This window comes from Sorex fumeus, unplaced genomic scaffold, assembly GCF_029834395.1.
Source record: "Sorex fumeus unplaced genomic scaffold, SorFum_2.1 ptg000079l, whole genome shotgun sequence".
NCBI lineage: Eukaryota > Metazoa > Chordata > Mammalia > Eulipotyphla > Soricidae > Sorex > Sorex fumeus.
The window spans coordinates 3,149,050-3,161,118 of record NW_026606136.1 but is presented as its reverse complement, the minus strand read 5'-3'; the positions used below and the strand labels follow the sequence as shown (position 1 = coordinate 3,161,118).

Below are 12,069 nucleotides of genomic sequence, written 5' to 3'. Positions count from 1 at the left end.
GCAAAGAGGTCAGGGCAGGCCACAGCCAGAACAACTCATGGGTGACAGATTCTAATTAGGGTCGGATATATTCAGGGGCCTGGATACAGCTTTTGGTTGCAGAGCGGGAAGGACACCCAGTACAGCAGTTTAACACGGTTCTCAAAGACAAAGGATGATATTTTTACATATACAACTACGCAAATAAGTACCACTCACCAACATAAGTGGATGCAGCAAGAATGTAAATAAATGTTCATTTAAAATGTTAAGAAAATGCCTGTGGGAATTTGGATGAGTGAGAGGTGTTTGAAAGCAGAGCTGCGGAACCCGTCTCTTCATTGCAGAGCAAGTATGGGAGGCAGCTTCACAGTCCATCCACGACCTCACTAACGATCTTTTCAAATAATTTTAATAAACATACGGGAATCAAGTATTTGAGAAACCATGCATACCTCTCTAAAATAAATGAAACCAACACTGTAACCTGCTATGTTGTTGAATGTTTGCACGGTTAAAACAAATATTGCTATAGGTAATCTATCTAGGATTTTTTCCTTTTTGTTTATTTACGTATGCATTTATTGCCAGGTATTCTTAGGCATTCAGATTGAGGTTAGAAATAATTAGAATATAAAAAAAAAAATAAAAATAAATAAATAATTAGAATATGTGTCCTAACCTTTGATTTGATAGTCCCAATAGCAGATAATTTCTGAAATTCATAATAAAATGTTAGGGGCTGGAGTAATAGCACAGCGGCAGGCCATTTGCCTTGCAGGCCGCTGGCCCAGCTGAGCCAGGTTCGATTCTTCCACCCCTCTCAGAAAGCCCGGCAAGCTACTGAGAGTATCTCGCCTGCATGGCCGAGCCTGGCAAGCTACCCGTGATGAGTTCAATATTCCAAACACAGTAACAACAAGTCTCATGATGGAGACGTTACTGGGCCCACTCGAGAAAATCGATGAACAACGGGAGGACAGTGACAGTGATAATTAAAAAGTGGGGTTTTTTTGGTTTGTCCTTGGATTAGAAGGCCTATAAAGCCAGACTTCTCAAATTGTTTCAAACAGGAAAACGGTTTTTCTTTCTTTAAACACAGAGGAAATCATTTAATAATTTAAATGATTAAATGTGATTGTTTTTGTACATTAATTTAGGGAAGATAATTTAGAAATGTGATTGTTTTCCACACTAATTTAGGGGAGATAAAAAAAAGAGTTTACACATTCTAAGTTATGTGAAACTTCACAAAACTGTGTTGGTTCTTACAGAGTAAAGGACACATCATCCATCAGTGATTTCAGCAGAGCCTAGTTGTTTGTGTTTTTTGGTTTTTGGCCATACGCAGTGATGCTCATAGGGAAGTTCTGCACTCTGGCTCTATGTTCCTGGCTATGTCCTCAAGAATTATTCCTGGTGATGCTCAGGGGACCATATGGGGCGCTAGATCAAACCCAGGTTGGCCATGTGTAAGGCAAGTTCCTTACCTGCTATAAACTCTCTTCAGCCCATAGCAGAGGGCAAGCTTCCTTTTTTTGGTAAAGTACATATAATTCTGTAGCTCTGAGGTCAGCTAAATATATTTTATTCAAGAATCATGAGGATTTGGGCTTGTAAAAAATGAAATTTCCTATCGGCAGTTATTTAATATTATCATAAAAGAAATAAAATGCAAACACAAAAGTATTTAGTGTTTTATGAGTAGGAGGTTTTTTTCCCCTGTCCATCAGCTGAAGGATATAACTGACAATACTTAGAATAAGATTTGTTCCAACATTCAATAGACTATAGCTGTGTGCCCGCTTTGCCCTTTAAATGTAAAATAAACTGAAAATGAAATATGGAACCCAAACAGGCTTTTAGGGAAGTAAAACTGATAAGTGACTGATTTTTCTCAGCATAGACAATATCACTGTTTGGGAATTCAGCAAGTACTACTCTCTGCTATCAGCAAAGTGCCTTTTTCAACTGGAGAGTGAGATATTACCTTTAATATTTAATATATTTGCAAATGTTGCTTTTCTGTCTCAGAGTTCTGAACAGCCCCAGTAGCAAATGCACAGATAAAGCTCTGTTTTCTGTTGAGAGAGTGTAGGAAAGAAAGACTGGTCACATTTACAATAGAGCTTCTTGCCCCACAGACTTTTTTGTTCCATCTCCTTTGTTAGTGTCCAAGTCCTGTTATTTTTACTCTTCCTCTGAGTGGCCCTTAGATTTGCAGAGCTAGCATTCAACACCAGCTCTGGCCAACTTCACATCTACCCTTGTAACCACTGTGAAAAACCATCCATGTAGAATAGGCAGAATGAATGAGGTGTTGGTTCAAGGTACTCCCTAGATTCTTAAACAGGTGCCGTTGATAAAATGACTGGAATTTGTCCAATCCCAAAGGAGCAAAGGGCGGGGGGCAGGTCAGATCTGACCAACTCTAAGCTCTCTGAGCCAAAGCCAGGCTGATCTCTTAGGTTGGCTGGAGGTTACTTAAAGTTAAAATCTCATCCACCCAGAACATTTCAGTTAAAAAAGCAATCCTGTTTTCTTCTCCCACCCCCTTTGTATTGATTCATCGTGAGATATAGTTACAAAGCTTTCATATTTGAGTTTCGGTCATGCAGCGATCAATCACCTATCCCTTCGCCAGTGCATATTTTCCAACACCAAAATCTCCAGTATCACCCCCCCCCAACCCTTCCCCTGTGGCAGACATTTTCCACAATACTCTCTCTCTACTATGATTACATTCAATATTTCGACACCAGTCCCACCAGCACTCAAACCTACCGAAAAGGCAATGCTAGACAAATTATTTTATGTTGCTTGTTGTGGATAGCATATAATGTCTCACAGCTGCTCTGGCCATGTGCTCTAAGAATTCTAAAATTATAATAATTAATGTCTGGAGAGATCTCTGTAGTGAGCTGCTCAGTTCTGCAATTGGTGTGTGTGTGTGTGTGTGTGTGTGTGTCTAGATCATGGCTAAGTAGGAGCTTAATAAATAGCCATGGGCAGTTTGTGGGCGTCATCTCAGAGTCCCATTGGGCTCAGGGAAGGAGAAGGGCTGGCTCCTCTCCTGTCCCATGAGGCCTGGTGTTTGCTACTTCTGCTCCTGCAGACCTGAACTTTTTGTTGGGTTCTAGAAGATGGCTGCCACCAGGACTCCACCAGTTGGCAGGTGGAGGGACAGCTCCTGCCTCTGTCTGGAGTGGCCCAGCGCAAGTAGCCTATTGCAAAGTCCAGAGGCATCTCTGCAGCGAGCTGCTTGGTTCCAAGATTCGTGTGCGTGTGTGTGTGTGTGTGTGTGTGTATCTTGCAATCCTATTTTCTATCTGAAAATTAGGTAATACTGGAGCCAAAGAGAGAGTACAGCGGGTAAGCACTTGCTTTGCATAAAGCTGACCTAGGGTTCAATCCCTGGTACCGCAAATGACATGTGGTTCCCCGAGCATTGCCAGGAGTGATCCCTGCGCACAGAGCCAGGACTAAGCCCCGAGCACAGCTGTGTGTGCAACTCCTGACATCTTTCCCCACCCCTGCAATAACACTATTAAGTCATGGTCATTATTTCACCTTGGCAAAAGAAAGTATTGTCCAGGATGTTTCTGGCTTCTCACCTGTTAGCTCTTCCTTTTGCTCACTCTTCTTATCTCAATTTGCCTCATCCTATGTGTTTTTGTTTTAACCTCTGAACTTTGTGTTACAGCATCTAGATTAGTGTTTTTCAAGCTTTTTCCAGTAATGCCCTCTTCTGACCTTGTTTCCTTCTGTGACCTCCTTGTCCTACTACTGGTTGACCCTTTAATCACATTCAGTGGCCCTCATTTATGTGATTTTTCACATGTGGCCCTTTAGAATTTCCTAGGAGTCCTCAGAGTGCCACGTGGCCCCTGGTTGAAAAACACCCTGAATCATGTTCTTCCTGCTTCCTCCAACTCTGTATGTGCTGGCTGATGCCAGCGCATCCCTCCAGGAGGATTCCTGGGCTCACCTTTTCCTGGCCCCTCTGGTCCTTTATCTCTGGCAGGGCAGCTTCTCTGAGCCATGTGGCAGTCCCTGTCCTCTGATGCAGGCTCAGCTAGTGAGCCAAATGCCCCTAGTACTGTCCAGTCTAGTGTCTCGCCTACAGTAGAAACATTACATGTAGCCTCTGAACTCTGAGAAATTAATTTTTTTCTCTTTAAAAAATTAAAATCATTTTATTGACTCACAGTGAGATACACAGTTACAAGATCGTTCATGATTGGCTTTCTTTTATATAATGTTCCAACACTCATCCCTTCACCAGTGTACATTTCCCACCACAAATGTCCCCAGTTTCCCTCCCTGGGAAACTGCCAGAATAAACCCCAGTTTTACTTTATTGTAAGTTCTCAGGTATCAACCTGATATAACTGACCTTTTAGCATCCAGACTTGGTGATTCTACACCTTTTGTTCAGAGAGATGCTCTGCTCCTGCCTGAGCTCCACTGCCATATGACCTGGGCCAAGTAAGCAGAACCAGACCAGTTTTCTTGCTTTGAATTTGGTGGCCTTCAAATGTTTGTCATGAAGTTCACACTCTACTGCTCGTCTTTTCAATGAATGGCTTGCCACCTTTTGATGCCTGCGGACCAGCACCAGTTCTTGGACTAGCAGTTCTCAGAACTTCACACTAAAAGAATGATGAGAGCAGAGGTAGTAACCAGGTGGGCACATTGGCCCACCTTTGTTGTAAATTCAGTCCAAATCCAGAGGCACTTTATCTTGCTAACTGTGGTAATCACTGTAACACTTTCATTAGTTATTTTTGCATGCCACATTAAGCTTCTTGAAATTATGGATCCTGTCTTTTTCTTTTCCAAAATCTTTAGTTTGGATGAAACTTAAGTAGTATTGAAATGGCTAGAAGAAGGAATGAACACTTTGAATGCAGTAAGGAACCAGTCATTCATTTAGTCAATGGATATTTAATGAGTATCTGCTATCTGCAGTGTGCTGGTGTTTTCAGGAGGATTATTGTTAGATGGTCTTTACTGTAGTGTCACTCTCGATCTAAAACAAAACAGAATGTGACTGGACTCTTGCTAGACACAGTCCTTTTTCAGAGTCATTCATCAGTTTGTTGGCAGATATCTGAAATGCCTTTCCAGTTTTAGAGTTCTTTTGTTTCTTCTTGACCATTTCTAAGTTCCAATAATGACTCTCTAGCCTTGTTTTGAATAAGTGTCACCTTCTGTCTGATCCCTGCCACTTCCCACCAATTTTTTCTGACTCTGTCTCTTGGCCTGGGTGAGCTCATCCCTCTGCCCTTTTCTCTTCAGCTTGCTTCTTGACTTTTCTTAGCTTTTCACCTTTTTCTGGGTGAATCTTACCAAACAAAAGCAAGGAGATAAATGGTTTCTGATACATATCATAAATACAGATTTAATTCAACACAATTGATATCATGAGCCATTTATTTTAATGTCCTGAATGAAGTATAGCAATAACTTTTCTTGGGGGCGTGAGTAGCAGGACATATCACATTATGATCTGAGATGCTTGAGGACACAGAATTGAGTTTCACTGTACCATTTCATCGTGTTGACTGATTGTAACATGCTTAGACCGATACCTGACCACTTTGTGTCTACAAGTTGTGTGAGACCAAATATTAATTGCTGCCTCTCACCAAAGCAGTTCAAGACGCACACGGACTGCCTAACGCAGACCTGGGCTTTCAGTGTGCCCTTTCCTCTCCCTCCCCAGCTTTTTCTTTCTCTGGGCAATCTACTCTTTTTGTGCTCTTCTGAATTTTGCTCTCTTTTCACAGCTCTTGGCTTCCTTCTAGTTGTTTTTCCTTACAGCTATTTTGTTTACTTATCTGTCTCCTCCCCTGGATTAAAAGTTTCTTGCTGCAGAACTCGGCATATTGATGTTTCCCAAACCCTAGACGGTCAGTATGGTCCCATGAGTGATTGATTTGATGAATGTTGATGAACAGGACAGAAATTTTGCAGGTAGTGTTATAAAGAAAGAAAAGAACTCTTTAAAACACGTATTTCAGGGACTCAAGTGAAATGAAGATCTCAACTTCAGTTCTCCAGCTTGCTTGCAACAATAGTGACCTCATTGAATTCAGTATAATCCCCTGCTTGGGTAGAAATATTAGCATGCAGTGTAGTGCTTGCAAAATGAAGTCTTTGGAGAACAAAAGGGAAAAAAGGAATTAGCTCGTATATCATTATCATTAACTTGATACTGTCTTATAGGGGAACACTAATTAAAATGGAAACCATTTGTGCCTCTTTTAGAATTACCTACCTATATATGGAAAGAAAAAAATCCCTTAAATTGGCAAAACAACAACAAAATGATACTAAAAATCATATTAAAGAGGGAAAAAAGGGAAGGGGCTATGCTTTGAACCTCTAGCTCCTTCACAGCTCATCATTTCTTGATGCCCTTTGCCAAGTTGTATGTTCAAGGAATCTAATGATACACAAAGCCTCATTGCCAGATACTTCATTAATTCCTCAATCCATTAGGAGCCTTAATGGCCTATGCCATTGGAATAAGTATGGAAATCCAGTCCTGCAAGAAAGTACAGTGCTCCATAAATCATACTCGCCTGAGGATTCTCTCAGCCCTTGACACAGAATAGATGAAAAATCGTCTACTTCCTGAATTCCCTTATGCTAGAGGCTCTCAGAATAATTGCCACTCTTTAACCCTTAATACTCTAAACTAGTGGTTCTCAAATCCTGATCCCTGGATGAACAGAGATGTCACTGAGCTTGTTAAAAATGCAAATTTAAGCTTCAGTGCAGATTCACTGAAACTCAGGGCGTGGGGCCAGCAGTCTGTGTTTTAAGCCCGCTTTCCAGTGATTCATTCCCCTGTGCTTTTTAAACATCCTTGTGCCACTTTTTTTCCCCTAACTGTTGAGGAAACAGATGAGAAGATCTGTAACTTGACAAAATCTGCTCCTTTGGATTCAGTTTACTTCCTCAAATATTGGCTGAGCAACTACAGATGTCCTAGGCATCTGTACTTGGAAGGGATAAAGGTGCATGGTGCCTTCAAGTCACTCTTCATTTTTCTGTTCTAACTGTGGTCTTCCTGTACATCAAGCAAGGAGACTCAGCTTTGCTCTAAGGCACACAGTATGATTCCATAGGCTACCTCATTTAGCCTAACTTACACCCTTATACCCCTAACTTCCTATATTCATCATCATCCAGAAACTGGAATATCATCCTCTTTCCCAGTGCAACACTGGAGCCTTGATGAACAGCAGGCACTGGTCCTGTTTTTCAGAAACTTTCCTTCCTTCACAAGCTCAGTTCTTTCCTGGTCCCCCTACAATTAGTGTCACCTCTACTTCCTTCCATTTAAAGATTTCAGGCAACTACTAGAGAGGTTTTTCCCACAGCATGTAGACTGTCCAACTCTGTCCTTAAGTGAATAGCTCTATTTAAAGGAAGTAAAGAATCACTGTAGACCGAGGGAGATGAACAAATTCAGAATTTTTCTTTCTCCTAACATCCTCTTCCTAAATCTAAGCTTTGTTATCTTTTGCCTTTGAATTTCTGTGTGTTTCCTAAGTTGTACCCTTTATCCATTCTTCTTTAAGTATGATTTTCATTAAGTACCAAGTCTGTCATTTCATAGCTTGTTGGTACTAGTTTCACTTACGTGTGCAGAGTCTATAGCAGATATCAGCAACTAAAACCTGTGTGTTATAAATAGTTTTATTGCATCACAGACACACCAATCACTTATAGATTATCTTTTGCAGTTTTTACACTGCTCTAATAGAATTGAGGACTTTCATCTCGAGCTATGTGACCCAGAGCCTACAATATTATTTGGCATTTCAAGAAAAATTTTGCTACACATGGACTATAAGATGAAAATTTAATCTCTTTACCTAAACCTTAGTATTAGTATATTTGGATTTGATTCTATAGCTGACAGTGTACTTTTTCTTGACTCTCTTTCTATTTTCTTCCCTACACATCTTTGTTACAATTTATTAGTTTTTATTGTTCTATTTTTTTCTGATTATTGTTTGATACTATTACCACTTTCCAAGATAGTTCAAGTGTGTTAGAGTTTTTTAAATTTCACTTTTACCATTTTTCCTTATCCCTTAATGTTGTCATTTATTTAAATTCTCTATTTAAAATTCAAGGTACGTATTATTATATTTTGAAATCATTATTAATTTAGACTTACTTATGTCAGTAGTTTGGTAGCTCTTCTTTATGCATATTTTGATGCTTGATTATGGAGATAGAAAATTTATTTCATTTGTCCGCACAGTTGAATGATAATTAGATTAGATATAGACCAAATTTAATTTGTTTCAAAAGCTGAAAGACATTGTTTCATTGTCTTAAGCAGTCATTGTTGCAGATAAGATCTCTGATGGTAATCTTATGTTTTTCTTAAAGAGGTTCTGTGAGTTTTCTCCTTTTATTTGCAGTTCTAAGATAGTTCGAGGATGTATTTAGGTGATCTTATTTGAAAATTAATCCTAGTTGTGCCTTTATTCTTCTGTTGCTCCCAGGCAACAGTACTCATTGTGGTACCTTATAGTCTTTTGTACATGCTTGTTTCATAGTATTACCTCACTGTAACATTCTTAAGAAATACCTATTTTTCCCACCCTTTTTTCCTTATGAATTAAATTCTATAGACCAGATACATTTAGGTGTTAAATTGCTGCTGGTGTTTTAGCCAGCATAGATAAAAACAGATCTTATAGCAAGCCAGGTGAAAATGGAATTTGTAAATACAACGTAAATTATACTACAGGATGGGGAATGGCTACCCTGTAGGTTTTGTGGTACTTGCCTGCTCTCTCTCTCTCTCTCTCTCTCTCTCTCTCTCTCTCTCTCTCTCTCTCTCGCTGTGTGTGTGTCTTTCTCTATCTCTCTCTACTAGAATCTATTTAATGTTTTAAGTCAAGCTTCTAAATTATGTTAATAAGTATCTTAAATACTGTGGATTAGTCTACTGTTGGATGCTCTCTAAGGATGCTGATTATATCCATAGAAATGAACACCTTGGTAAGTTGGGCACTTCCCTTATAAATTCCAAGGATTGGATCCCTGCTGGATTTTTAGTGCCTTTTCTCTGTCTGCCTTTCCTCTTTCTTGAGGCTATGTGTAATAGAAAGTGATTGGGTAAAGATGAATGGAAAGTATCATGCTAAGCGAAATGAGTCAGAAAGAGAGGGATAGACATAGAAAGATTGCATTCATCTGGGGGATATAAAGTAACAAAGTATGAGATTAATACCCAAGAATAGCTGAGATCAGCACCAGGAGGATTACTCCATAACTTAGAGGCCAGCCGGGTATCCTAGAGGAAAGGGCTATTCAGATAGAGAAGGGAGCACCAAATAAAGGATGTTTGGAGGATCCTCCCAGGAGGGGAGATGCATGTCGAAAGTAGACTATGGACTGAACATGTTTGCCACTCAATGCCTCTTTTGCAGACCACAACACCCAAAAGGAGAGAGAGAACACAGGGGATTGCCCTGCCACAGAGACGGGGGGATGGGGGGATGGGGGTGGGAGGGATATTATCCATGGTGGTGGAAAATGGGCACTGGTGGAGGGATGGGTATCTGATCATTGTATAATTGAAACCAAAGCACAAAAAATTGTAAATCTACAACTTTAAAAAAAATAAAATAAAATAAAGGGAAAAAAAAAAAAGAAAGTGATTGGGTAAAGATGAAAGAGACCGAGAGATGCCAATTCAATAATTAGCTAAGTTAACAAATTCCTTCTCTTGAATATTCTGTTAGGAAAATACAAAACAATTTCATACACGTTCTTTAATACGTCTTAGTATATAAGTATATGAACTCACTGGCTTCTCTGTTGTATGCTTAGACCAACAAGAGACTGTCTGATTTCCCCCTGAGATGTCCAGTTTGAGATTTTCCTTTTATAGCTGCCATCACATTTCAAATAATTAGAACTGACCCCACCAAAAATGCCTAAAATGCCAAGAATTACTAATTCAAGAATTACCAAAGAGATAATGTAAAATATTAAGAAATCAGTCTTATTTTAGTTTTATGGGTTTTTTTTATAACCTCTCTCTCCGTCTTTCCTAGTCCCTCCTTCTCTCTCTCTTTTTCTTCTTGTTCTGTATATGCCTGTAATTTCTTAGTCAGATAAACTTTAACAGTCACTTAAAAATACTTCATACTGCACTGGATTCTATACCGACGTATAGTGAGATGAGATAAATATTCCAAGAGTGGTCCTCTTATGAGGACGAGTGAGGAACAAAACTATTCAGGGACAACTTTTACAACTTTTCATCTTCTCACACTGTTTCCTCCTCTCCCTTTCTCCTCTCAGTGTCTTGGAGATAAGAAAGAGCCACTGGAGGACATTAAGCAGGATGACATGGGATTTATGCTACAGAGATCACTCAGGCAGCCCTGGGGAAGATGGATTGAAATGGAATGAAATAAAAGATGGAGAGACCAGTTAGTAGGCCATCACTATGCTGGGCAGGTCACCATGGGCAGAGGCAATGGCAGTATGTATAGATGGGTAGGGAGAGATCAGAGAAAGATTAAGGTACAGAATCTATAAGGCTGAGAGTTGCTGATGAGATGTAAGGGCAAAGAAGAGTTAGAAGTTAAGTGCACACCGATTCCTACAGGTCTGTGATAAAATATTACAGTCCCCAAAAGGCTTTGAATTTAAGTACCTTTTTTTGTCCCAGGATAGAATATGGCGCTATAAAAAGAAGAGTACTGGCATTTGGTCAAATTGATGACCTTTTTTATCCGTAGCAGCTTTCTATCATTCTGTTTCTACTGCTTTCTGAACCTGACCCTATGTTGTTTTACAACCATTTTCCCCCTAACCCGCAAGTATTAGTTCACAAATCTTACATTTAGTGAAGCTGTTTGATTTTTTCCCCCCATCTCTCATACCAAATGTACTGATAATGTTTAGAGCTAATTGTATGCAATTTAATTTTCAGATTGTGGTAATCATTATTGCTGTTTTTATTTGCAGTCTCTCTTCCCCAGGCATAGTTAGCTATAGATATTCAACAAAATTATGCCCTTTGGGGTGATTTTCAATTTTCTTACTTTGGGAGGCATATTTTCTTGTCAGTCATGAAGGGTTCAGATTTGGTTTATTAAACACTTGAGTGCTAGTTTTCACATTGGACCATTTAACACTTTACGTTTCCTTGTAAATGGAAAACTTAGCCCATCTGTGTACGATTTGGGTGTTTCTGAAGACCTCATCTCATTAGGAAGAGACTGTGCCTTTCCTTCACCCACATTCATACTGAAGCTAGAGGCCCTCTAGGCAGGAGGTAAAACAGAAGTAACTTCAGCATTCATGGGTGATTTGTAGGAAAGTCCTTGGGGCCTTTTCCTCGCCTTTGTGCCTAGAGACGCATGTGCAGAATGGTTTGACTTTCCTAACCGCAGGAGTGTCACAGCATCTGTTGGATAGGCTGCGATGTAGCTGTGTATTTCCTTGAAAGTATGTAGTTTATTGCCTCAGTTGTTCTCACCATGAGGGTCTCTGGAGGACTGAAACTTTTGTTGATGCAATTTGTTGGCTGCTCTCCCTCCACACCCACCCATTTCTAATGGCTGTTATCCTGTCAATTGATTTAACCCTCCAGAAATGCATCTTCTGCAGACAGCGGGTTAAGAAGGTGTCTGGAGCCTGCATCCAGTGTTCCTATGGTCGCTGCCCTGCCTCCTTTCACGTCACGTGTGCTCATGCTGCTGGGGTGCTGATGGAACCTGACGACTGGCCATACGTGGTGAACATCACCTGCTTTCGACACAAGCTCAACACAAACGCGGTAAGCTGTGCTCTTCCTTTCCTGACTCCGAGACAACACTTGAGCTCCCTCCTGAAAGCCTCCCAGACTTGTCGTTCTTTTCTCTCTAATGCTGCTCATTATTGACTTAACTATATCTAGACTATGGATTTATTTATTTTTTTTTTACTTTTTGGGTCACACCTGGTGATGCACGGGGGTTACTCCTGGCTCTGCACTCAGGAATTATTTCTTGCAGTACTTGGGGGACCATACGGGATGCTGGGAATTGAACCCAG

The 12,069-nt window shown here is 40.1% G+C and overlaps 1 protein-coding gene across 1 annotated transcript in view; it reads left to right on the top strand.

The window, feature by feature from the left end:
- Positions 1-12,069, top strand: part of KDM4C (lysine demethylase 4C) — a 443,969-nt gene that overhangs the window by 366,899 nt on the left and 65,001 nt on the right. The window contains exon 18 of the mRNA XM_056130576.1: positions 11,627-11,812. Within this exon, the coding sequence (XP_055986551.1) occupies positions 11,627-11,812 (186 nt within the window). The remainder of the gene's footprint in view (positions 1-11,626; positions 11,813-12,069) is intronic.